The following is a 27,674-nucleotide window of genomic DNA, read 5'->3' as shown; positions in this document are numbered from 1 at the left end:
ACCATCTTTGTCCACCCGCTGGCCACGACTCAGTGTTAGCCGCAGAGCCGACGCTGCGCGGCCTATGAAGACTGCAACGCCTGTATCGAAGTTTTTGTTGTTGAGATTTGCGCAACGCGAATGCTCAAAACTACGTTACATTATTTTTATCACCAATCAGTTCTGGCTGGGTGTGGAACATTTCCAGACAAACATGACTTGGCCATGTTAAAACAAGTTGTTCACCCATTCCTATCCCCACTGACTCTAATGTCGCTGTACAGCCCAGAAAAAGATTCTGGGAAATCTCCTGAGTTCTATCCGCCAGAAAGAGTCCACTGAGCCAATTTAAAGTAAAGATCGCCGGTGATTCATTGCATGCAGTCGTTTAACGTGTGATTTCTTTTCGCCATATTGTGATTGGTCTTAATTGTGATTATATTGATTTGATAAACATTGATTGACTATAAAATTCAGGTGGGATTGGTCTTCCGGTAGCTTATGGCTCCTTTTACAGAGATAGAAGGTAGAAAAGGAAAATGTGGAAGAAAAACGTGCTTTCATTAACAAATTGACCATATCCAACAATTTCATTTGGTCTTTTACTACAAAGGGGCACTTTGCCAACCCTGTTTCCCTCTCCTGCCAAGCCTCTGGATACACACCTGGGTGCGGTAAGGGCCAGGGGTCGAATAATGCGATGAAAAAGTAGGCAAGTGACTGACATATTATTGTCGGTCATAATGCATTCGCATTTGCAAAGCAAATATATCATGTATATGTTTTACAATATGTGTTATACAATATATTGTTTCACAAGATATATTTTGAACATGAGCATGGACGGAGAAATGAGTGTTCTAACATCAACGGACAGAAATTTCTCCAGCTGCAGAAATTATTGCGTGCAATTGTTACAAAGTGCACCTCAAAATCTTGACGACGAGAATTATGAATCAGTCATGAATCGCGCGATTGTAATGTCGCGTTCCGGTCTCGCTCTTCCGTTGCTGAGCTTGATCCTGCCGTTGATCCGGAGCTCGTAGCCGTAGTGTGGTTTCTACAAACTCGTTGGCGTGATCACATCGACAGGAACAGCGGATGACTACGCTTTTGCCCAGTAATCCGTATTTCATGCGCGCGTTTACAGGCGTGCTGGGCCAGGACACGAGGCGACTTTGCTCCGGGTCAGGGCCTCACTGGACAAAACAATGTATCCTAAGACCAGCTGTTTGTTTCCCCGCATGTCGAGCTCCGCGTCAGGTTTAAATCATGGTCATCGATGCGCTGTGAGGGCTACAAGCGCGAGGCGTTGCCGTCTACCCGATTCGTGAATGACGACAGGCACGTAGGTCGATAACACACATCTGCCATTCAATGTTTTAGAATTTCGGAAGAATGCGTAAGTGACTGGCATATAGATAGTAATAAGTGATCTTAAGGTCACAGTCCCAGCTTTCGGCGGGGTTAGCCCACCGCGCCGGTCACCCCACACCGGACGACCGGCCCATGGCGTGTGGCCGTGCGAGACCGCCAATGTTCGAGTTCGATATGCGACATGTCTGGACAAGATCTTGTCGATTCCTGTCTTACTCTGAACGAAGATATATTGGTCTCCAAGTGCATACCGGTTTCAGAGAAATTGAAGGCTTACATTTTTAAGCAAAATTAGGTGAAAGGTCAAACAAGGTCACTGTATGCATCTAACTGACCTCGAATGTAATACTGACACAATCCATCACAGAGGCACTTTGCCATCTGATTGAACTTCTCACAAACTTTATAGCACGCGAACTGTTTTCGTAAGCGCAACTTCAAATAGGGTTTGAGACGCCATCGCGTATTTTTATCTCCTAGTTCCTTATCGGTAAGCCGCACGCCTCTAAAACTCACAGAATGCTGTTTTGGCCATATAATTACCCCACCAACGAGCTCTTGCCATTTTAAGGGATGTGCCGTGTTATCCTCCGGTCAATTGGTCGCAGAAGAACAGACTTAGCCCGAAAGACATCCCTGCAAAACACTCGTTCAAACCTCCCTTCAACACAATAAAATCAGCACTTGTGAGCCAACGGCACTTTGTCTGTGCGTAGTGCGTTCATCGGGTCAGGCCACCCGAATCTCGTCGCGTCGCCTCGTTTACATCGCAATGGAGCCCATACTTGAAAGGCCGCACCACAAAGCACCTGGTAAAATATATTTGCGGTAGACTAAAATTACCGAGCGCTTCGGGAATACAAGTGTGATCCTTCACACCGAGACTAGCCGAGTCTCGCCCGTTGACTCGTGTCCTCTTGCAGGTCCGACCGCCACCGTTCTTTGATCTTTGGCGATAAGTCGCAGCCCACCACGCCCACAATGGGGTGGGGATTGAAGCACAATTGGTAGAAAGTCTTGCGGCAGGGCACCTTCATGGACGCAGCTCATGGGCACCCCGACATCTGGGTGAGGCCAACCGTAAAAGGAAGTGGCGCTGAAAAACAGCACTACAAACAGAACCATTCATACGGACAAATCCATTACTGTATAAAGTCCTCCACTAATTCATAAGCACATAGTTACAAACTACCGACAGCCGTGTAAAAATGCGATCTTAAAAATTAGGCAATATAGATATGTCTACATAAACGAATGACACACATCATACCACACCATGAAAAGGCCAGCCTCGTGATCAGCTGCGAACGAGGTGCTTTTAATTATGCGCGCGTTACATTCGCTATCATGGACAATCCCTGAGGGCAGCGGCATGTCCCACAGAGAGCTGCTACGCTGCACTGCCAGCGCTGTGACAAGGCACGCGAGCAGTGAAACAGACCACGGCAGGCGCAGGCACTGCCGTACGGCGTAAGCGTATCCCTTCAGACATCTGTGACGCTTTCCGCCGCCCCGCGTCCTGCAAAATGGACCACTACGTGGCCACTGGGACCGCGCCTGTCTTCGCTTTGCGGCAGATACCATACAACGCTCCAGTGCGAGTTGCACGCCGGCTTCAGCGTGGGGAGGGTCGGGCTGTCCGGCTCAGTGCTGGAATATGGTGGCGTCGTCGGTGTTGTCCTCCGGCTCCTGACTCTCCTCGCGTCTGTCGCGCTCCTCCTGCTCGCTCAGCACCTGGGCGTAGCCCATGTCGCCGCGCCGCTCCCGCACCAGGCACACCCTGGAACGGCCGCCGCCTGGCTCAGCGGCCACGCAGCGGTCCTGGGCCGGCGCGGCCGCGGCAGCGCTCAGGTGGCAGGTGTGTACCGCGACACAACGGCGCGGCGCCGACGAACATCAGCGTCCCAGCGAGGAAACTCAGGACCAACCAGAGATTCCAGACCAGAAGCTTCATAAACTTGTTTTTAAGGCTTTGGTGATCATCTGATAACGCCAAGAGCGTCCTGTTTGTTTACAGGGTAGTCCCGTTGTTAATTCGGGCTTAGAGACGCATCGACAGCCGCAGCCATTTTGTGTCCAGGATGGATGTGTAGATTTATGTCGTGTTATGTAATATAAAGTCACTCTTGTAGCTTTTCCGGATCCTGTCCAAAAAGCTCAATCTGTGCAGAATGAACAGTAGCAACACGCGGAGCGAAAATCCCACGCAGTTCATGGCAAGTCAGCACGCTAGGGTCCTTTCAATCAGGGTCGTGCGGCGTTACATAGCGCAACCCAGTCCTCTAACCAGTGCACATGGCTAGTCACATACGACGGAGGTCAAAAATATTCAAAGCAACAACAGCGATGAAACAAATGAGCACCTAGGACAATGGTGACAACAGAACGGGGGCACAACTACCATTTTACCAGTTACCATTTGTGTGATCTGCAGTTACTCTCAAACATTCTAGATATCAAGTACGACCTCGGTGATATATCGTTACCTGCTCTCAGTACATCCATAGTCCACAGCGACTGATAACTCACTCTTCAGTGGCTGAATACCAAATGAGTAAAGCAGCGTTGATGCCTTGAGATCTCCCACTATTTCCCTACATGGTCTGCCACCTTGGCTTAGGATAATTTCAGCTTGACAAAGGACCCCACCATTTTTTATGGCTTGGGATTTGCAACTAGACCTTGAGGATCCTTTTGGAGAATCATTTTAAAGCCATTTTCAAGAGACAAGTACATAGGTAGGAGTAAAACAAAAATATTGCCACTAGGTCGTCTCACGACTTCAGTTACAGAGCGGCTGTTTTACCACACGACTAGCCCAGATGGCACACTTACTGTAAGAACAGACCAGATCACTATCAACAGGGAGCCCAGACAGGCTACCTAGAGGGCCAGTCCAGATGGACCCTTTTACACAGAAGCGGTCTACCCCAGCCAGCCGGGCACATCGGCCTACAGTAAGACCTACCATGAACCGGTCTACAAACGGGCCAGCCGAGCCCACCAAACCGACACAGCAGGACCAGCCAAGACTGAGCGTTTGCTGAGCCTGATCCGCTCGGCGGAGTGAGCCCAGTCAGCACTTACAGCAGGACCAGCAGGGCGGCGCGGGCCCAGTCAGCACTTACAGCAGGACCAGCAGGGCGGCGCGAGCCTAGTCAGCACTTACAGCAGGACCAGCAGGGCGGGCGACGTGACTCCAGCGGCGATCAGCCAGACGACGCCCGGCCCGCGGTCCAGCACGGCGTTGTACAGCAGCAGGAAGGCGGACGCCGTCGCCATCGCGCAGATCGACTCCACCGCCGCCAGGAACGAGAACACCACGCCTGCGGACCACACCCCGTAGTGTGCGCGTGTGCGTGTGAGAGCACGGCGCCTCGGTGTACAGCGTAGAGCTTGTTATAAGGCCGGGAGTACGTACCCACGGGCACCAGCGCCACACGTGTGTACGCGGGCGCCTCCTCGCTGCAACACACCTACGCGCGCTCAGCGAGTAAACATACACACGCACGCCCATCGATCGATCGGGTCTACATTACATAGCTCCACCCTGGACACGTTGCTCAACCCCCCCCCCCCCCCCCTCTCCCTGTTCACAGCGTCTAGCTCCACTCTGGCTACGGTTCCCAGCTCTCCCATGACCCACCTATCCAGCCCCAACCTGGTCGCATTGCGCAGTCCCACCACCCCTCCTCGCGGGTACATTACCTAGCTCCTCCTTGGCCACGTTCTTGGAGATGATGGAGCGCAGCACGACGGTCACCAGGGAGCCGGGGAGGCCGATCATGGTCACTGAAAAGGAGCAGCCGCACTCAAAGGAACGCGTAATGCGGGACGACCAAAAGTCAAACTGACCAAACGTGCGATTTTTCACCCCAAATATAAACTTTGAAGCTAAAGCCAAACTCGTCCGCCCGTAACTGGACTGTACTTTCACGTTATACACCGTCTCAGCTAGCGTTTTGGCGCAAAGTTGAACTGCTCCACCGTTGCATCTTAAGGTGGTGGAGCGTCGAAACTGGTTGCACGACGGTGATTCCTCAACAGCGATTTTCTGTTCGGTGACAAATGTTTTCGTATTGCGAAAATGCAACCAAACCCGTGCAAACCAATACGCTGAGGCTAAGTCATCCTTTTAAATAGATTGGTAGTCAGTTTTTCATGGCAAAATGCTACCGACCAATTGGTTTCGTGCGGCGTAAAACCCAAAGTGATACCCAAAATGTCCGACAACAATCACAAAAAAATATTGTGCTTCCCTCTCCAGATCCGTCTCAACCAAAACGGCACCGCTACGCGATTAGCTTTAAAGATTGAATTTGCTCAACAACGGAGACTTCTGAGCACTTTTGTTTCACCATGAACCACAGATGTTACGCTCGAGATTCCATCCAGCCCACCCACTAAAGGTGCGAGCCAAGGTGGCTTGCAAGCATTTTAAAAAATCTGTCAATGGAGTTTTTGTTGGAGTCGATCGATAAATGGGATCACTTGATGCGCCAATTGAGAAAAATAAGTGGCCAAAAATAAATAGCTTGCTTCTATATGTCCTCAGTATAATTACTTACTGCACGCTTTCAAAAGCTAAAATTGCGGCGTTGAGCCACCCTTTAACCACGGTAACTACACGAGGTGATTGTTTGAAGACGCCCATCAGTTTTGAATACTTAGCGTCCAAATTTCAATGACATTTCTCAGCATCCGCCCAGATTAGCAGTCAAATGTACAATGGCATGAGCTGTCTTTCAAGTCAATGATGTCGCTTTACGAAACACACGCCTTCGCCCCCCCAAAGTCAGAATTTGATTTACTGGTGTCGTACGTGTTTACGTTAGGCTAAATGAGGACCTAATGTACGTGAGCTTGGTAAAACCACGTCGCAGCCGGTAAAACCACGTCGCACAATGGCTGTCTTGCTGAGCGCGCTTTGGGAATAGCTGTTTCTGACCTAGTGGCATTAGTATATCGTGGTCTCATCCATTTGGATTGTGACGCACTTGCATCTCTATTTGTCGTGCATATGCTTCCTAGGATGTGCTTACTTAGCAGGTTATGACGGCAAGCTTTAATGACCGACAGGCAGCTTTAGTGGCCGCCACGGCGGAAGACCCGGACAGCGGGCAAGCAAAGCAATGTCCAGCCAGTCCCGATAACAATATGGGGGGCGGCCCACGCCGGCCACGTCACGCTGTTTGGGAGCGGCTCGTGCAGTTGAAAGTACGCCGTCCTCGAAAACAAACAGCCAGAGACTGACAATGGATGAGAACGCTCTGCGCGTACTTCCACTTTCCGACAGTATACGAGGATATGATTCGCATGTCCCATGGCTTTTGGGTGGATTTTGTTGCTTTTAGTATGGATTATGGATGTGAAGCAGAGCTTTAGCTCTGCTTCGGGATAAAGCGTAGATGGTTTTATCGATCGGTGCGTGCCATTTATTCGCTTCGGCAATCCCTCACGGGCCGCAATTTTTGTACCACCACCATTATTTGCACCATTTCTTCGCAGCGCAGAGAAAAAGATTGGTCAAGCCCACTACCAGCCGATGGCAGCCCAGCTCAGCTGACCGCCGCGCGCAGGCCAAGCCTGCGCTGGCAGCGCCGACAACCGGCGGCGGCGCTGCCACTCACCGCCATAGAAGAGGCCAGTGGTGGTGACGACGCCGCGCAGGCCAGGCCCGGCAGCGCCGACAACCGGCGGCGGCGCTGCCACTCACCGCCATAGAAGACGCCAGTGGTGGTGACGACGCCGCGCAGGCCAGGCCCGGCAGCGCCGACAACCGGCGGCGGCGCTGCCACTCACCGCCATAGAAGAGGCCAGTGGTGGTGACGACGCCGCGCAGCGCCAGCCCCACGATCCGGAGCACCTCGCAGACGAGGCCGATCACCGAGTCGCCCACGCCCAGCACGTAGCTGAGCACGGGCAGCACGACCAGGTTGTCTGCGGGGCAGGGCGGGCGTCAGTCAGCAGTCCGCCCGGCGCCAGTGATGACGTCACAGCGGGGTCATCCCGCCCAGAGCGGCTCGCGTGGGGTCGGAGCGCGGCGGCGTTACTCACAGACCATGCAGACTAGGAGCACGATCGAGGCGTAGGTCGTGTAAGCCTGGTAGTCCCAGTCCAGCACTCGCTTCACGTACGGAAGAGTGATGCTCGACTCGCCTGAAAGGAGGTCACGCCCTCTCGTTACTGAGGCCTCTGCCTCGCCCGTGAAACGCTCCGGCGCCGTCCGTGTTTTATACCGCTGTGTTACAAACAATCAGATTCGTGACCAACATCGATAGTCGATGGGTTAACGTTAACTTGACAAGGGAAATGAACGAGCATAAACATCCTGGTTGTCAATGACTTTGCAATCAATTATTGTAATCTACTGCAGGTTTATATAGGAAGGTGGTCTTGCCAGGGACGTCGGAAGTTATTATTTTGATATATACCCGTACCATGTATGGATTAAAAGCACCATTACAAACATCTAATGAGCATGCTGATGTGAACTATCGGCTACCAGCCACTGTCGAACAAACCAAACTATGCGCAGTGTTGTTTGGTTCAGTTGCCAACGGCTTGTAGCCAGAAATTTCCACCACCACTCCTTGATATCTGTTATGAATGATTTCAAGGTAAGGAAAAAATGTTAAGCATCACAACCTTTTCACTGAATTATGGATGAATCAATAGAGGACAAGCCGTAAAAGAGCGTAATCCAGGGGCACACATCCAGGGGCACACACAAATAGAGTCACGCAATACATTCAGAAGACAGCACAAACGGCGTAGCCCCAACGGTCTGCGGTCCCACGATGCAATGACTGCTCATCTCAAGCGCCAGGGGTGTAATTTCCCACTGAGTTGGGGCGTTTCTTGTGTTATTGTTCGTATTCCGCTGGGCCGCCGCGGCGCGCACCGTTGAGCGTCATCTCGTGTGCGATGAAGCCGAGCATGGCCAGCAGGATGGTGGAGCGGTTGTAGCCGTGACGCCGCCGGAAGCACGTGTGCACGATCCGCCGCACGTTCCGCTTGCTCACCACCTGCGGCCGGGGAGGGACGAAGCCGCTGAGTCACTGAGACCGATGGGTGACACCCAGCCAGCGGCCGGGCTTTGACGCGATGCACGCAAGGTCAGGGATCTCTTCCCCCGCTTCGCAATCAGGCCATTTCCGTTGTTGGACATCAGAGTCTGTGTTCTACAGTTCGGTTGCGCGGTTTCGGGAGCCCCTAAGGCTGTCCCAGTACTGAAGCGAGACCAAGGCACCGTACCTACTGTCCGCAGTCGACGGAGACGGCACGGCCGGCCGGCCGGCGGCGCAGCGGGTGTGGGAGCGGGCCGTGCCGGGAGTGAGGGGAGCGACCGGCCTGCGAGGCTCGGGGGGGGGGGGGGGAGACGAAGAGTGACGTGACGTGACGTGACGTGACGTACCGAGCCGGCTGCGGCCGCAGACAAGGCCAGCTGCTGGGGCGAGCGTGACTCGGGCACCAGCAGCGCGCCGTACAGCAGCACCAGCAGCATCAGACCGCCGGACGCGCAGTACAGCGGCACGTACCTGGCGGCGGCGCACGCGTGATACAGCGCAGACCCACCCACACCCGCGTCCACCTGCACACACACACACAAACACACACTCAACGTAACCAACGCCACTTGATGTATCGGTTACTGACATACCGCCCACGGTCGCCCACGCCGGCCGACGGTGAGTGACAGCCGACCATGGTGCGTGGCCACGTCGAGCATTCCGCCTTCGCGTAATCATTTCGGGTTAATTAATGTCCTGTACTACGTAGCGCACCCTATAATAGCATTCAATAATTGTTTTCAACCATTCCCTGAATGAGATATTTGAATGGCCTGGTTATGACTTATACTGACACCTGATATTGTTCGCGAGTAGAGACACACGGCACTTCAGCAATCGACATTACAATTTGCACCGGCTAATTGCACACATTAGACGCATCATACGTCCCGTTCAAAGGCAAGACCAAAGCCTCCACATGGCCGAGCCTGTCGCGGCTCCTCCCGCTTCGTCACCTTCGGCGCATGAGCCACACTAGACTACGGGGAGCCACCGGCGGAGGGCGGTCGGCGGGGAGCGGCCGGCGGGGAACGGCCGGCGGGGAACGGCCGGCGGGGAACGGCCGGCGGGCAGCGGCCGGCGGGGAGCGGCTGGGGAGCGGCCGGCGAGGAGTGGCCGGCGGGGAGCGGCTGGGGAGCGGTCGGCGGGGAGCGGCCGGAGGGGAGTGGCCGGCAGGGAGTGGCCTGCAGCCGGCGACTGACCCGACGCGCTGCACGGCGGCGCCAGACGTCACAAAGCCGACGGCCAACGGCGCCAGGAAACAGACATCCAGCACGCCCAGCCGGGCCGTCCGATCCCGCTGGCCGGTGATGTCGCTCAGGTAGCTGAAGGACGCCATCAGGAACACCGTGCTGCCGCCGGTCAGCGCTGCGGCACGGGCGGCGGTGACGCGTCGCCAGCTAGAGCGCCGACACCACCACAGAGCTGGGCAGCGTCATAGCAGCGGGCTAGCGACAGGCCACGGCCCGATCGGGAGCTGGGACAGGCCGGCAGCGACGAGAATCCTACAGACACGCGCCGCCCGCTCGCAAGCGGCTGACATCAGCTCAAGAAAACATCACAGGTAAAAACTCGCCGGCAAACACCAGCCCACGAAAACATCGCAGGCAAAGACCCACCGGCTAGCACCAACTTAAGAAAACATGACAGGTAAAAATTCAGCACACGTGTGACGCGTCTCCCCCTCTCACTCCGGACCGGGAAGCAACGCAGAGCACCCACGGCCCAAACGTCGCAGATACAAATTCTCGGGTGATAACACCCTCAGCCCCTAACCGACACGTCAGCCTCAGCGCACTATTCTGACCTTGCGGTATGCTGGCGAACAGCAGGTACTGCGCTGGTATATTCTTCACGACCGAGAACGCGATGTACACGCCGCAGGTGAGAATCGAGCCGGCGATGGGCAGCAGGAGCGGCAGCTTGCGGCCGTGGCAGTCGCTCCAGGAGCCCATGAAGAGCGTGAACAGCACGCTCGGCAGCACCTCGATCAGCTGGCGGCACGGGAGGAGTCGCCTTGGCCACGGTGCTTCTGGCACAGGCAGACTGTGGGGCACGCTCGGATGGGTCTGGACAACGGCACACGACAGGGGAAGGCATTTTCCATACTGTCACGAGGGCTGCAATATCAAGGGTTAAGCTGTCGCCCACGCCCCCTGTAGCGGTATGCATGCCGAATTTAGGCCGTGCGAGAGACCCTACCACTGGTTGTCAATATTCCCCAGGAGACTGGAGCAGGCAAGTAAGAGACCAGTCTGTGCACAGCGTCCATATTCGGACTACGAGAGCCAAGCATTCGGTCAAACCCACAGAACAGTCTGATGCCTAAAAACACAGTAAGGCTAACAGTATTCATCAAACACACAAGAATACAACAAAGGAGCGTATCTTGATACCGCGGGTGCCGGGGCGCACGGACGACAATGGCAACGAGGGCACAGGCAGCCAAGCCACCGCAAGCCACCAAGCTGCGGCACCAAACTGGCTGCATTCCGTCTTACGCTGGTGCTGCCCAACGACTAATGCAAAGTCGGGAACACGCCACGTAACCAAGCCCTGACGAATCTGCGCTGGGCGACCACTGGCTGACAAACGACAGCCGGTACCGCAGAACCCTGCCAGATCTCGACAGACGCGCGTCACGCCGTCCCGAACCCGGAAGGCAGACCCCTCCCTCCCCCCCCCCCCCACACACACACTGCACGGGAGATCGCGAGCAGGCCCCAGCCAGTCATAGACCAGTGCGCATTACATGCAGCGGAACCGGAGCCGTCGGCCCCATGATAGCATCCTGTCCGGCTTACATAATCAGCGTCCGGTGCAGAAGTCCTTGGACCGCGCGGCCACCAAAGCGATGAGTTTACCCAAGGATGGGACGTGCACACGTGCCGGTGTCTCCGGCCCCGGCATGCAGGCCCGGGTGTCTCCGGCCCCGGCATGCAGGCCCGGGTGTCTCCGGCCCCGGCATGCAGGCCCGGGTGCCTCCGGCCCCGGCATGCAGGCCCGGGTGTCTCCGGCCCCGGCATGCAGGCCCGGGTGTCTCCGGCCCCGGCCGCGGGAGCGCGGGCGCGCGGTCGCAACATGGCTAGGAGGCTGGGACTGGGGCGGGCCGCGACGATCAGCGCAAAGCCTAGCGCAAATGCATGCATATACTTTGAGACTGGGCAGTGGAGCCTTTGCACCAACGGCAAACAGGGAGGTTTGTGTTATGGCGAACAGGTTGTTCCAGCAAAACAATTAGTTGTCAACACTTTTCGATGGTGCCATACATGGAAGGATATTGCGTTAAAACACCAAGAGGCGAATGTCTCAAAATGGCTTTTTAGAGAGATAGCAAGGCGATCCCTGGTTCATGCAGATCGGTAATGGGCCTCACAGAACGTACCCACAGTGACCCATTGTGTTCGTACGCATTCGGCCACACAAGAGGCGTTCTGTCGTGCGTTCTCAAGCCCAAAACAACAAAGGTGCGTACGTTTGACAGCAAACACAGCATGCCATTCAGTCGCAACGTACGAATCACGCAGTGGGTACGTCCTTTCATCACAAAGGTACAATAAAATCCGTTCAGCATATCCCGAACATGTCACACACACACGCCTGCACGGATCCCCAAACAGGTCATGCACAGCATGGACTCACGCTTCTATAGAGAACGAATTTGTTGGCTAGTCGCTGAACATCATTTTCCTGGGCCAGGTACTGATGATTTGTAATATTGGCGCATATGCTGGAGTTGAATTCTAGGTTGACTGTGCACACACGGTCCATGATGAGATTCTGAAACAGGACAGGCAGAGGTGAGTGGCGCACGGCCTCTGACCGATTATGAACTGAACTCCAGGATTGCACACGAGCGCAAATGACACGCTGTCGTCATTGGGGTTCCACGACGCGCTCAGCAGCTCAGGCCATGTCGCGTCACCCGCCTCTCACCTGGTAAGAAGGACGAGCATCGCGGGAATCGAATCCCGTACCTCTGGTTTTCCAAACACAGGGTCAGGTTTAGTACACTTATAGAAACGGAACATGTGCAAGTTTATCCAGCATGAAACAAGCGACATGCGGGCCCGTCAATATTACACGATACATTAGTGGTGCGCGTCATTCTACTGAAGCTCACTTCCATCTTCTCTGACTTCTCCGACGACCTTACAGCAATCTCTCGAGTGATGATGTGGTCTCGTCTCGCGCGCGATAGCTCTCTTACGTGCCCTTTACAGTTTTCCCCACGCCCTCAACCTTTCAGGAAACCCCGCAAGCTGAAGTCCAGAGAGTTAAATCTGATAATTGAGCAGGCCTGGGGTACGCTGTCTTCCGACTGACACCGGGTCTGGAACATCTCTTACGCAGTGTAGCGGGTGGCAGCTTCGGCCCCGTGGGGGGGAGGGGGGGGGGGTAGCTTGCAACCGGGCCAACGGCCAAACTCAGTTTAGATTACCCCTCCTCCCAAGAGTATGTATTTTGTCCTTTTTCGTGATCATCGCCTCTCCTTGCATAAAAAGGTTGTATGCCAGAACTTCACTTGCTCTGGTAATGCCCCGCTGTTTCATCTAAAATGCGTGCATTTCGTACTCAAGTATGTACCTTTAGGAATTTTCAGGCCTCTTCGGCGCATGTACACACATACGTAGTGGCACATGGCATATATCGTTCTTTCATATGGTATTCGCGTTTACCACGAAGGCGGCATTGTAAGGTACACTTGTAAGCGACGTAATTTCTTGCAGCTCGTTTCTGGCACATCACCCAAACATGGCTCAAGGCTAAGTAAATGAGCTCTTCAAGACTATCGCATGAGCACCAGAGCAATATCTCGAGCGCGAGCCAACAAAGCTGCTTCGGCTGTCCACCACGCCGACACATAATCTGATTATGTGAAACCGAACCTTCAGCATAACAGGCGGGATTGTTTTGCCAGAGCCACGGGTGCAGCAATTCAGTGGCATGCCCAGTGAGACTACGCATGGTGCACAGAGAAGAACCTCAGTGGGCATCAAGCTGAGAGTCGCTTGATTGAAACACCACAAACTGGGCGCCTACAGCCTACTAAAGTAAGCAGTGTTAAATCAGAGTTACACCTGTGACATTTTGCCATATCCTCTTAATACAAAACACACGCAGGAAGCAAAACCAGACAAAAGATTGTACTTGAACGCTACCAAATTTAGAAGGAGAATGCTATCTTCCTGTACATATTCTTTATTTTTCGACCACACGCGTCCGATTTTGTCGGTGTTGCCAGTTTTCTCGAGATCCTTCTGAATACCTAACAATTTCAATTTGACGTAGCTGCTCCTGCGGGAGAAATCTTACTAGACTCCCTGCTTACCACCATGAAAATACATTTCACTCGCCTTCCTTTTTTAACGGGTGTGTTCCGTATTGCTTTCAACGCACTAGAATGTCAAAATATTTGTGAGATAAATGGTATGAAAGCCTAAAACATTCTGCTTATAGAAAAACATGTGCAAACATGAGGCCAATTTCTCGCGAATTTAGCGAAACGTTACAACATGACACTGATTTCTCCCTTATGGCTTTTACCACAGCGATTCTTTTCGAAGTACAATTTGGGTTTCTAAAACGGAACGTCATGTGGTCTATAGTGACGCATTGGTTCAAGCTTCGACCCACGCACTACTCGGTAACTGGCCTTACCGCCCGCCGTGTCATTTATAAACGTCCATTTGTACTGACCTCATCCATACCAGTGGAGGTGTCACTTTCAAGCCCGCTGGCCCGCAATGTGCGAATTATAGCAGCTCAAAAGTGGGGACATTGAAAAGTGATGCTTCTAACTTGTGACAGCTGACAACGGCACTCAGCGGATTCTGTCGTCATGACGACGGCGGTCGCGCCAACTGCAGTTGTTGCGGACTCGGGATACATTCTGGGGCCACCATGAAAGGAAGAAGTGTAGTACTTGTGCAAAACGTTCACAATGTAATTTGGGCTAGCAAAAATCAAAATGTATACCGTTGTTATATCTCGATGGTGCTGCAGTGACACTAGCCAGTGCCATTAATAGACGCAAATAGTCCTGCGGTTTCACCAGAACATTTTTGGAAACGTGTCCCAAAGCCAGGACCCTCCTTTAATGACTACCATTACTGAAAAATCTTAAGATTTACACATAGCTTGTCGCAGACAGCTCTCAGCGGCGGCCCACGCTCCAACGATTAAGTTCTTTGAAGTGGGGTGAGATAGATTATTTAAGATTCTGCACGCTGCAGCGCCAATTCGTAAATAGTGTTAGCGCAGCGCTTCACGCAGTGGCCGAAATTTCCTGGACAAAACAGTTCCTTCCGTCGCTACTACCAAGCCAAACCCGGGTCATATTTGACGCATGTAGGGTGGCGCCATCTTGCTGAAATCCGGCACTATCCGGATGAGACGAGGTCCCTCTTCCGCCGAGTCCAGAACTTGTCTAGTTTTTGCGCGTTGCTTCTTCGTGATAATGACCATGTGCCGTCCGTTTTTATGGCCTAAGAGGGCTAACGATCTCTCTGGCACCCATGACGCATCAGGCAGTCACATTGAAGCTGCGCAGAGGACCAACAGCTAGCGCGTCCAAGTCCTGAACTTTTCAGGAACTCTGGGTCGACGCGACCTTTGCTAGAAAAAAAAAACTGTTTACAGCTCGTTGTCAGCTAAAGCCAGCGTCTGGTGAGCAGTGATGTTGCACGGGATCAATTTGATTGTGTACTGACGAATAAGTCATACTGAAAAGAAGCTTATTTGGACCTCGCAAACGATTTTCTGGACGGGCTTGAATTTTTTTTTTAATTTGAAGTTTTATTGTTTAAAGCCGACATCACCTTTTTCATACGTTCCGGGTCATTTCTGCCACGTTTTCGGTCCCTGCCCGTTGAATACGTTGTACTGAAGACCCATCCCCGGGGATTTCTGGACCAGCTGAAGGATTTACTTTCGGCGAGGTGCATCGCGGGTTTTGTGCAGCGTTCGAAAGAGACGCCGCGTCCAAACAATGGCCTTTGTTGTCCAGTATTAACAGACAGGTTGAATTTTTGCTTTGTGCTTAGCAGCACCATGGCTGCTTCCAGGGGTGTCGTTTCCTACTCGTTTGGGAGGGGGGGGGGGGGCGTCAGCCGCCAAACAGGCTCCAGCCCCCAAATTTGGAAGAAAGTGGGCCAAATCCGGGGAGTCCTTTTTATTGGCGTATTTGGGAGGGGAGGTTGGGTCATTTTTCACTGCTGAGCTCGTCCCTCGACTCATTTTGTGAAGCTACACCCCTGGCTGCTTCCGATAAAACAATACTGGACCATCCTCCAGCGGCCAAGCTTTTCATTACCATAATTTTCCCAGAGTTGAACAGCCATGCCTACTTTCCTGATAGGAACAAGATGTGACATTCAGTTTAAACACAACATTTAGATATATTAACTGCATGATAGACTTCTTACATATTCCAGGGGATTTCACAGCTTATTAACAGCTTTAACAACATGGTTGCCCTGCTAGAACAAGTTCCCTGATACCAGCTACTGTCCTGCAAACAATGCAATACAAACATTACTCCAGAATTAGTTTTGCAATTGTCCTTATTAGCTATTTCTCGATAATCCTTTGTTAAAACAACTTATTTTTAAATGCAAGCGTACTTCTTTTTTTCGAATCAACCCCCTATAAAAGGTTGCGTGACACATGCCATTGCCAGCGCATGCCACTGCATATAACCTTGAGGCACAGAGACAAACACAGTGAACCAGGCCGAGTGGCAGGCCCGAGGTTTTGACGACAAGGTAAAAGCGTAACACTCACAGCTTGAACTTGCATTCAGCGGCATGTAAACGCATCACACAGGCAGCAACGAACTTCGTGCTGAATTGAGTCATTGGCCCAACATACCGTGCTATGTGGCGAGCCCCCCTGTGACAGGGTGGTTGAAGGAGGAAATCAGGCACAAGGCCCCAGACATTACCTGTGACGTCGCCATGATGAGGGTGACGGATAGCGCGTAGGCGAACACGAGCGGTTCGAGCCGGTAAGAGGCCAGGCAGGCGGCCAGCCGCCACGCCTGGCCCATCACCCGCGTGTTGTCGGCGTCGCCGCCCTCCGGCATCGCCATGCCGCTCGCGGTGACCGGGACACACGATGTCCAGTCCCGCCGTCGCTGTCCGCCGCTCGTGGTGACCGGGACACACGCTGTCTGCTCCTGCCGTCGCCGCCCGCCGCTCGCGGTGACCGGGACACACGCTGTCCAGTCCTGCCGTCGCCGTCCGCCGCTCGCGGTGACCGGGACAGCCGCTGCCCGCGGCACCTGGTTCAGGGCAGCAGCCTAGCGGCCCTGCGCAGCTGCGGCCGACGACTGACGGGCCGACGGCTCAGCGGCACGGCTGGCGGCACAAAAACGAGACCCGTCTCTCCCACCGTCCGGTGTTGGCGGCGCGCCAACAGCTGGTGCTGGCGCTCAAGCCGGATTAACCTTGGCCAGCGCGCGTGGGCTGTGTGACCTTGGATACGGGCACTTCACAGTCGAGAACGCGATGATAACAAAGCCCAGTCCCGTCACTAATTTAACGTTTTCCTGTCACACGGCTTTTTGTACTTTACTCTGCTACATTGCCCGAATGTGTGGTGAAAATAGATTATGCATCATGGAGTGAATTTGTTAGTAGGAAATCAGCGCATATGAGAGAGTATTATAAATGGCCACGTGACGGGAAAGCCGCCAATCAGTTTGGCTTAGGCTCAAGGAGTGCTGCAGGCCTGCAGCGAGTTTGTTTTATAAGCTGCTGACACGTCGACGACCCATCCATGCTGATACATAATGATCCGCACGAACAGAGTGACACAGTTTAAGGGAGCCGTGTGAAGCTTGCTAGGGAACACAACCATTCATGGTAGATATACCATTCCATTCAGGGAAGGATAACAACCATTCAGGGAAGGAGATAAAACAGCTTTGTGAACACAGGCAGGACACATTACTAGCGAAAAACTGTGTTGACATATGGTAGGCTGATCCAAGGCCTGGGTACATTGAACCGCTTTTAAGGACGGCTGGTGCCACCTGTCCAGGCCCTAGTTGCTGATTCTCATTTTTTACTTTGCGGCTGACTTTATTATTTTGATCCTGATCTTGGGACATTTTGGGATTTTGGCAGTTACAGTTTCTGGTATGTTAGGTTTGAAATCGGGTTTATCAAACGACTGAAAAAATTTAAAAGGACCCCTTAATGCCTTTCCTATCCAAGAGCACCGACAGATTAGAAGAGACGCAAACACATGCACATAAACATAATAACGACAATACGGACGCATAATTCCATCCAACAACACAGGTAAGACGTTGCATTTATGGTGGACATTAGCAACCAAATAAGGGTCTGCTTTTCCTCACTTTGGAGACGTCCCTATGCGATTTAAGTGATAGGGGGAGGGCATAAAGATGGCCCACCATGGGAATGCTGTCAGCCTGCACAACAGGAAAGCCTTCCAGGATGAAGATTTTGAGTACTTCGAACATTTTTTAGGTCCTTGAGCATTTTTTAGCCCTTTTAACATTTTGAGCCCTTAAGTCTGAGGCCTATTTTGGGGTATCAGACTTAAGAGTGCTGGAGGGGAGACCTTGCATTCTCGGCAGCCAGTAATGTCTTTGCTTACTGACTGCTCAGTTGTCAGTTTGAGGCAGTATGCTTTGCAGAGTTCAGCCCACTCCGCGAAAACCACCGCACAAGATGCCTTGCTGTCACTGGGGACCAGTAGCCCAGGCAGGGGGGCACAGGGGGCACGTGTCCCCTTCCTCCCGTAGGGTTCCGACGGGCCCTTCGGGGTCCCTCTGAAAATGCGATTAAGGGTCCGATTTGAGGGCCCAAGGAGCTCGGAAAGCCAGCCGAAGGTATCCTTCACTCATTCAGGGGCCCCAGCCTGCAGGGCCGGGCACTCCAATACCAACCAGAGGGCCCTGTGCGCTGATCAGGGCCCACTGAGTCGATAGGGGCCTATTTTTCGGTCAGACTTCACCAGTAAAGCACAGTCGGCTCCGTGGCGGCATTGGACCTGAGGGGGACATTTCCCAAGCAGGGGCCGAGCCGGAGCCAGCGATTTGCATTGCTCGGGGCCCACAGCGCCTAACAAGGGCCCTGTAGTGTCAAGAGGCCCCAAGTCAACCAGAGGCAGTGTTCAAGGAGGCTCAAAGAGCCTAGGGAGCCCACGGGTCCGACGATCAAGGACCCGACTGTTGGGTATAAGGGTACAAAGGGCTGGTCGGAGTCTTATTCAGGGGCCTGTGCGAAGACCGACGCGACCTGCGCGCCCGACCCGCGAAGACTGACACTCAAATAACGTTCAGAAGGCCCTTCGCGTCGATCGGGGGCCCCTGAGTTGATATGGGCCTATATGTTGGTCAGGCACTACCAGTACCGCACACTCGGCTCCCTGTCGGTATGGGCCTGAGGGTCCACTTCCCAATCAGCCACAAAGCCGGGGCCAGTTATTTACACTGTTCGGGGCCTCTGTATCTGTTAGGGGCCCACAGTGCATAACAGAGGGTCCCGTGCTCACAAGGGGCCCCGCGCCGACCAAACGCAGTGTTTGATGAGACCCGAAGAGGGGGCCCGAACGGCTCGCAGAAACCGATGATCAAAGGCCCGGTTGAAGGGCATAATGACTCGAAGGACTTGCTGTAGGTCACAAAGAATCGCGGCCCGTAGGGTAGTGACCTGAAACATCAGTCAAAGCTCCTCTAGCATCGTTTGAGGAATCCCTACGACAATGCGGGTGTCTAAGTCGGTCAGGGACCACGAACATCGGACAGTCGGCTCCATGTCCGTCTGAGCCGCTGAGACCCATAACCCACCCAAGCAGACAAGGCCCGATTCCGCGATTTGAAACGTTCAGGGTCCCTGACACAATGAGGGGCTCCTTGGTCCGTAAGGGGCCACAGCGCCGAACAGGGGTCCTGTGGTGGCAACTGGACCCGGGTCGGAGCGGTGTTTGAGGGGGCCCGAAGAGGGGCCGAAGGCCCTCTCGATACCAAAGATCAGGGGCCTGATGGGACGGCTGAAGGACCCGAAGGGCTGGCTGTAGGTCACATTAAAGTTCCCCGCGCACAGGGCCGTGATTTCCATTGTCAGTAAGATGATCTCTTGCACCCATAGGGATCCCTGAGACAGAGCGCTCCTCTATTTCGAACAGAGACATCGAACAACGAACAGCCGGTTCCGTGTTAGTCTGCGCTCTGGGGGCCCATTTCCCAAGCAGGGACAAGGCCGGACCCGCGATTTACATGGTCGGGCTGCTGCACCGCTCAGGAGGTTAGTGCCTAACAGGGCGTTCTGTGCCGATAAGGGGCCTCGATTCGGTCACGGGAAGACCTGCACACCAGGGACGGCGACAGGAGCCCAAATGGCAGAGGGTCTCTTGCGTTGGTCGGGGCCCTCTAACAATTGAAGGAAACAAGAATTTGTGATGAGTACTCACACTGAGGCAACAGAGGAGTCATTTGCCAGCCAAGGCCCCCAGTACCGAGCGGTGGGCGCTCCAACTCTATTCCAGTATGGGGCCCGTTAAGCCCAGCTGGAGCTTAGGCCCAACTGTGCCAATTATTTGACCACCTGCGGCGAGCAGGGATGTTGTTGCACTAATGACGGCTCAAGCGTCGATCCAGGGTCAACTGCGCGGGTCAAAAGGCCTCCCGCGTCAGGGAGCGGACCAGCAAGATATGATGTATCCCTCTGAGGTCTGAGGGCCTCCGGATCGGCCAGGGGATACCGCCCTGTGTCGCCAGAATGACGGCCGGAAAACACACCGCGGTGGGATAGAATGGCCCGGCAGTCCTTGACCGGGAACAACGATGTGCCCTTAGTGCACTTAAGATGGTCCCTTTACCAGGAAGAAATAAGGGGTCTCAGTAGTGTTGAAGAGACCCCTTTTGGATCTAATGGGTCGAAATGAGTCCAAAACGCACAAGGCCATCCCGTGTTTCCCCGAGTACCTTCACTATTTTGCAGAATCGACCAGTGAAGCAAATACCTCAAAAGGTTTTAGCCCGCATGCCGGGTGCCGCCAGTGTTGTGAACACGCCTACGCTAACCACTGCACGTCTCGAAACCACAGGTGTGGGGTTCGATTCCCCACAGTGCCCGCGCTTCCTGCCAGGGTGAGAGCCTGGCGGCGCGACATAGCTCCAGCAGCTCAGGGCGTCGTACAGCCCCCGTGACCCGCCCGTAATCTCGGGGGGGGGGGGGGGGGGGGCAAGGACAACGATTGCTTGCGTCGCACTTTTCGCAAAACCGAACGGCGTTGGCCGCTGCAAGTAACGTCAGGGGGCGGGCGCCGAGCGCGCAACAATGAACGTTGTGAAATAATGTTCCTTAATGTCGTTCAAAATGAATTCGTACAGTTGAAAGGTTACGCTGGGTAAAACTTTTTTAACAACTTTGATGTTGTCCTATGAAGAGATTAACAATTAAACCAACATATAAAATACAGATTTTACCTTACTCTTCCAGTTCCACAACCACATTCCAGCACCACTTCGCGGCGCTGTAGAAACCAACACGTTATTGTCATCAATCTAAAAACCGCACAGGTGAAAAATACACCCGGGATATCTCTGAATGTACGATTTGAAGCCAAAAAGCGCTGGAAGGTACTTATTTCAGATACGGCACCATTTTTTCCCACTTGTTGGTCACGACCCAGTGTAAGTCACGGAGCCAAACCTGGCCGAACTCGGGAGACTGCAACGCCTGGCGTCGATTTTTGTTTCCAAGATATGTAAGCACACATCCTCAAACCTATGTCACATAATTTGTACCACTTATCAATTCTGACTAAATGGTGAACATATCCAGACAAGTATGGCTTGGCCATGTCAATACACATTGTTGACCCATTTCGATCTCCGATTTACATTCACAGAATCCTTGCTGGGCTCTATACAACCCACAGAAAAATTCTGAAAAAAATTCTTGAGTTATATACATTTAAAAGAGCCCACTAGACCATTGAAAAATACAGAATGCTCACAATTTATTTCATGCAGTCACTGAACATATGATTTTGTCAGTTCATTTATTGTCAACTTAGGGCAGAATTGATCTTGCAGTAGCATCAGGCCTTTCTGCTGTTCAAGATAGCAAAAATGTGTAGAAAAACATGTTCTCAATAGCAAATGGATCATATGCAACAATGTTTTGGAGGCCCTTTTACTGTCAGAGGACCCTTTAACAAACCTGTGCCTGCCCGCCCCTCCTTGCCAAGGCTCTGGCTGTGCCCCTGTTGAGAGCCAGTCTGCCGGCAGTCAGTGTAAAGGCTCCAAATCCAAAGGCTTTTCTCTCTGGCATTATGAGCTGTTTGATGCAAATTTAAACACTAAATTTTGATAAGTAAGATGCAAGGCAAAATGTTGGATGGTATAGTCAGTGATACTGACCCTCCTCAGAGAAAGTGATATAACAGCTTTACAAACACAGATAAGATAATCAGAAAAATCAGGAAAACCCCTGATCACCAGAGTACTGGTCCCCACAGTAGTGAAGAAGTTGGCTGCCTGACTTGAGGCAGGATCAGATCTGCCCCAGCACAGTGACTGGTCTGCCACCTAGAGAAAAGGCAATTACAGGTCTTTTATTCTTGAAGTCTCAACATCATAGGCTTTTGCTAGGCTGCATTGTCTTACAGGACATGAGCAAAATACTAGGAAACACACTGTTATCTGATCACAAATGTATCACACTGAATTAATTGCTAAGTGCAGTGGATGAAGGGCCAGCATTGCAAAGAGTAACTATGATGTATCAATCTTTTAGCCAAACTACCATGCTTTGTTTTCAAGCAAAAGCAACTAAAAACTTGATAAAGGTTAGCCTGAACTGAGCTCAGCTCACTTGTACACCAGTTCAGGGTATTCTTCAAGTACTTCACCTTTTTTAGAAGAAGAAAAATCTCCACCGCGAGCGTTTTACGCGCAGTGCGGCACGGGCTCAACCAGCTCGCGTTAGCAGGATTGCCCGACTTTGAAATCATACAACCCAAACGACATCTTTAGCACCAAAAGTAATGAGCAGGCAATTAACATCATTCACTACGTCGTTTCGACCACTGCTACTCACAATGCTCGCATGATTGCCTATCATCTTCAAGAAATAACCATCTGATAATATAATAATTTCGGCAACAAACAGGTCATATGATTTTTAACACGCAGACAGCCGACGATTTATGGCATGTACTAAAAGGGCAACATAAGCACCAAATTGCGTCCATTCGAGCAATTACGAAAAGTATCCCAGTTCTTCACATTCGTGTCTCGAATTGATGTTTCCAAACAGACAGCACAGAGAAAAACCCAACAATATCGGCGGAACTGAAGCATTTCCAGCAGTCTTAAAAAACGGACCAAGCCACGGGAACCAAACACCGAAGCCAAGCCAACGTTTTCGGTACGGTATATTGACGTTTATTAGCGCAGTGCATCTCATACACGAGTCCGGATAATGTGATTCACACTTATTAGGACCAAACACATCGTGACGACATTGTCGCTTAAACTACAACACTTGGATTCAATTAATATGACTACTCCGTTTGCCGTGACATGCTGCCATCATGTCGTGCAGAGGGACTGTCGTAGTACCCTCTTAAAGTAGTGCACCTCTTGTAGAATTCCAACGAGCAAGGCTTGAAATCGCTCTGACATCTAGAGACATACTCTGCCGAGATAATATGCCAACAGCCACCCTAAGGAAACGGATCAAGCCTCGGGAAACGAAGACTGAAGCAAGGCCAGCGTTTTCGGTACGGTACATATACGTCTGTTAGCGTAGTGCACCTCACACACGAGTCCGGGTAATGCGATTCACACCCTTAGAACTGAACACGTCGTGCTGACAATGTCGATGGAACTGCACGACTTCGGTCCGATGAATAAGACTCATGCATTGCCGTGAGATGCTGCAATCATGTCGTGCAGAGGGGCTGTCGTAGCACCCTCTTAAAGTAGCGCACCTCTTGTACAATTCCAACGAGCAAGGCTTGAAATCGCTCTGACATCCAGAGACATACTCTGCCGAGATAATATGCCAACAGCCACGCAAAGGAAACGGATCAAGCCCCGGGAAACGAAGACTGAAGCAAGGCCAGCGTTTCGGTACGATACATATAAGTCTATTAGCGTAGTGCACCTTACACACGAGTCCGGATCATGCGATTCACACTTATTAGGACCAAACACATCTTGCTGACGATGTCGGTGGATATGCCAGACCACGGTCCGATGAATAAGACTCATGCATTGCCGCCAGATGTTGCCATCATTGGCGGACGGACTGCAGTAGCACCCTCTTCAAGTAGTACACCTCTGGTATAATTCCAATTGGCGGGACCTAAAAACCGCTCTGACATCCAAAGACATACTCTACCGAGATAATATGCCAATAAAAATCCTAAGGATACGGACCAAGCCTTGGAACCGAAGACTGAGGCTAGGCCAGCTTTTTCGGTACGGCACATGTGCGTCTATTAGCGCAGTGCACCTCATGCACGAGTCCGGATCAGGCGATTCACACTTATGGAAATTAAACACATCGTGCTGACAATGACGGTGGAACTGCGAGACTTCGGTCCGATGAATAAGACTGATGCATTGCCGTGAGATGCTGCCATCATGTGCCGACAGGCTGTAGTAGCACCCTCTTAAAGTAGTACACCTCTTGTATAATTCCGATTGGCGAGACCTAAAAACCACTCTAAAAGGCAAAGACACACCCCACCGAGATAACATCCCGACACGAACCCTGAGGAACAAAGCCAAGCCCCGGGAACCGAGGACTGAAACAAAGGCAACGGTTTAGGTACGGTACATATACGTTTAGTCGTGCGGTGCACCTGAAACAAGAGCCCTTACAACGCGATTCACACGAAGTAGAAATAAACACATTGTGCCGACGATGTCGGTTGGGCTGCAATACTTTGATTCAATGAATAAGACTCATGCACTGTCGTGGGATGTCACCATCATGTGCGGACAGACTGTAGTAGCATCTTCTTAAAGTAGTGCGCCTCTTGCATAATTCGTTGACGAGACCTAAAAACGGCTTTGTCATCCAAAGACACACTGTACCGAAATAACGTGTCAATAGCAATTCTAAGGGAACGGACCAAGCCCCGGAAACCGAAGACCGAAGCGAGGCCAACGTTTTCGGTTCGGTACATATGTATTTATAAGCGCAGCGTACCTTATACCATCGTCAGCAAGATGTGTTTAGTCCTAATAAGTGTGAATCGCATGATCCGGACTCGTGTGTGAGGTGCACTACGCTAACAGACGTATATGTACCGTACCGAAAACGCTGGCCTTGCTTCAGTCTTCGTTTCCCGGGGCTTGGTCCGTTTGCTTAGCGTGGCTGTTGGCATATTATCTCGGCAGAGTACGTCTTTGGATGTCAGAGTGGTTTCTAGGTCTCGCCAATTGGAATTATACAAGAGGTGTACTACTTGAAGAGGGTGCTACTGCAGTCCGTCCGCCAATGATGGCAACATCTGACGGCAATGCATGAGTCTTATTCATCGGACCGAAGTCTTGCATATCCACCGACATCATCAGCAAGATGTGTTTGGTCCTAATAAGTGTGAATCGCATGATCCGGACTCGTGTATGAGGTGCACTACGCTAACAGACGTATATGTACCGTACCGAAAACGCTGGCCTTGCTTCAGTCTTCGTTTCCCGGGGCTTGGTCCGTTTTCTTAGGGTGGCTGTTGGCATATCATCTCGGCAGAGTAGGTCTCTAGATGTCAGAGCGATTTCCGGCCTTGCTCGTTGGAATTGTACAAGAGGTGCACTAATTTAAGAGGGTGCTACGACAGTCCCTCTGCACGACATGATGGCACCTCACGGCAATGCATGAGTCTTATTCATCGGACCGACGTCTTGCATTTCCATTGACATTGTCAGCACGACGTGTTTAGTTCTAATAAGTGTGAATCGCATTGTCCGGACTCGTGTGTGAGGTGCACTACGCTAACAGACGTATATGTACCGTACCAAAAACGCTGGCCTTGCTTCAGCCCTCGTTTCCCGGGGCTTGGTCCGTTTGCTTAGGGTGGCTGTTGGCATATTATCTCGGCAGAGCACGTCTTTGGATGTCAGAGCGGTTTCTAGGTCTCGCCAATTGGAATTATACAAGAGGTGTACTACTTGAAGAGTGTGCTACTGCGGTCCGTCCGCCAATGACGGCAACATCTGACGATAATGCATGAGTCTTATTCATCGGACCAAAGTCTTTCATATCCACCGACATCGTCAGCAAGATGTGTTTAGTCCTAATAAGTGTGAATCGCATGATCCGGACTCGCGTGAGGTGCACTACGCTAACAGACGTATATGTACCGTACCGAAGACGCTGGCCTTGCTTCAGTCTTCGTTTCCCGGGGCTTGGTCCGTTTGCTTAGCGTGGCTGTTGGCATATTATCTCGGCAGAGAACGTCTTTGGATGTCAGAGTGGTTTCTAGGTCTCGCCAATTGGAATTATACAAGAGGTGTACTACTTGAAGAGGGTGCTACTGCAGTCCGTCCGCCAATGATGGCAACATCTGACGGCAATGCATGAGCCTTATTCATCGGACCGTGGTCTGGCATACCCACCGACATCGTCAGCAAGATGTGTTTGGTCCTAATAAGTGTGAATCGCATGATCCGGACTCGTGTATAAGGTGCACTACGCTAATAGACGTATATGTACCGTACCGAAAACGCTGGCCTTGCTTCAGTCTTCGTTTCCCGGGGCGTGATCCGTTTCCTTAGGGTGGCTGTTGGCATAATATCTCGGCAGAGTATGTCTCTTGATGTCAGAGCGATTTCAAGCCTTGCTCGTTGGAACTGTACAAGAGGTGCACTACTTTAAGAGGGTACTACGACAGTCCCTCTGCACATGATTGCAGCATGTCACGGCAACGGAGTAGTCATGTTAATTGAACCCAAGTGTTGTCGTTTAAGCGACGATGTCGTCACGATGTGCTTGGTCCTAATAAGTGTGAATCACATTATCCGGACTCGTGTATGACATGCACTGCGCTAATAGACGTCAATGTACCGCACCGAAAACGTTGGCTTGGCTTCGGTGTTTGGTTCCCGTGGCTTGGTCCGTTTTTTAAGACTGCTGGAAATGCTTCAGTTCCGCCGACATTGTTGGGTTTTTCTCTGTGCTGTCTGTTTGGAAACATCAATTCGAGACACGAACGTGAAGAACTGGGATGCTTTTCTTGATTGCTCGAATGTACGTAATTTGGTGCTTATATTGCCCTTTTAGTACATGCTATAAGTCGTCGGCTGTCTGCGTGTTAAAAATCATATGACCTGTTTGTGGCCGAAATTATTATATTATCAGATGGTTATTTCTTGAAGATGATAGGCAATCATGCGAGCATTGTGAGTAGCAGTGGTCGAAACGACGTAGTGAATGATGTTAATTGCCTGCTCATTACTTTTGGTGCTAAAGATGTCGTTTGGGTTGTATGATTTCAAAGTCGGGCAATCCTGCTAACGCGAGCTGGTTGAGCCCGTGCCGCACTGCGCGTAAAACGCTCGCGGTGGAGATTTTTCTTCTTCTGAAAAAGGTGAAGTACTTGAAGAAAACCAGGTTCAGTGCATTAATGTAATGCTAGCATAGCATGGGGGAAGCTATAACAACGCCAGTTTTTTAATCTCACTTCAGGTTCTAGATGATCTCCATTAGGCTTTTCACTGGATCCGCGGATTTCACTGGATGCCGCGGGACAGCCAACCATGCAATTGCCCGGGCAGACCAAGGCGGTGGCGCGCAGACCAAGGCTAACGGAGCAGACAACAAAGCAGTTTGTATTTGACCCCGGTGCGTAGTAATTGTAACGCTATTGAAATGATGCTTCCAGATTACTGCCAAATTAATGGAAATATTGGGTGTCACAAAAATGCGCGGCTAAACGATGTCCACAATGCCCACTCGAACCTATTTTACGTCATTCCCATTTTTGAGACTTGGTATGCGCTTTACCCTTTCTTTGAAGATGAGAAAGCTCTTTTTCCCATCTCCCAGGCAATGTTTTCACCACAGTGAAATGGTTTAAGAAGGTAATTAGTCTTCAATGTCGTTAAAATCAATGTCAGTTTTTGTTTGTTGTTGTTCATTGGAGTTTTCGGGCGCGTCGACTGCAGTGGTCATTTTGCGCCCATAACTATGCTGTTACTTAATTAGTACGGTGTGAAAATGACTTGAAAATCAATATCTTTTAAAA

At 51.8% G+C, this 27,674-nt stretch overlaps 1 protein-coding gene across 1 annotated transcript; it reads right to left on the bottom strand.

Moving 5' to 3' along the window:
• Positions 1–2,155: 2,155 nt before the first annotated feature.
• On the bottom strand, positions 2,156–27,188 carry LOC119101593 (proton-coupled folate transporter). Its single transcript, XM_037224943.1, has 12 exons — positions 27,111–27,188; positions 16,375–16,789; positions 12,072–12,209; positions 10,237–10,423; positions 9,632–9,797; positions 8,774–8,897; positions 8,261–8,384; positions 7,414–7,515; positions 7,159–7,296; positions 5,065–5,148; positions 4,526–4,682; positions 2,156–3,136 (listed from the first exon to the last, which is right to left on the bottom strand). Exons 2-12 carry the CDS (start codon positions 16,519–16,521, stop codon positions 3,001–3,003), a joined length of 1,503 nt encoding a protein of 500 aa, XP_037080838.1. The 5' UTR covers positions 16,522–16,789; positions 27,111–27,188; the 3' UTR covers positions 2,156–3,000.
• Positions 27,189–27,674: the final 486 nt, after the last annotated feature.

This window comes from Pollicipes pollicipes, unplaced genomic scaffold (genome assembly GCF_011947565.3).
Source record: "Pollicipes pollicipes isolate AB1234 unplaced genomic scaffold, Ppol_2.1 Scaffold_4881;HRSCAF=5763_pilon_pilon_pilon, whole genome shotgun sequence".
In the NCBI taxonomy this organism is placed as follows: Eukaryota; Metazoa; Arthropoda; class Thecostraca; order Pollicipedomorpha; family Pollicipedidae; genus Pollicipes; species Pollicipes pollicipes.
The sequence above is the reverse complement of the archived record's forward strand: the minus strand, read 5'-3'. Positions and strand labels throughout refer to the sequence as shown.

Coding starts and splice junctions, on each gene's coding strand:
- LOC119101593 (XM_037224943.1), bottom strand. CDS start 16,521: ATGGCGATGCCGGAGGGCGGCGACGCCGACAACACGCGGGTGATGGGC. Junction 8,898..9,631: donor GCCGCCGTGCAGCGCGTCGG/GTCAGTCGCCGG, acceptor CGCCGCCGCCAG/GTACGTGCCGCTGTACTGCG. Junction 7,297..7,413: donor GCTCCTAGTCTGCATGGTCT/GTGAGTAACGCC, acceptor CCTGCCCCGCAG/ACAACCTGGTCGTGCTGCCC.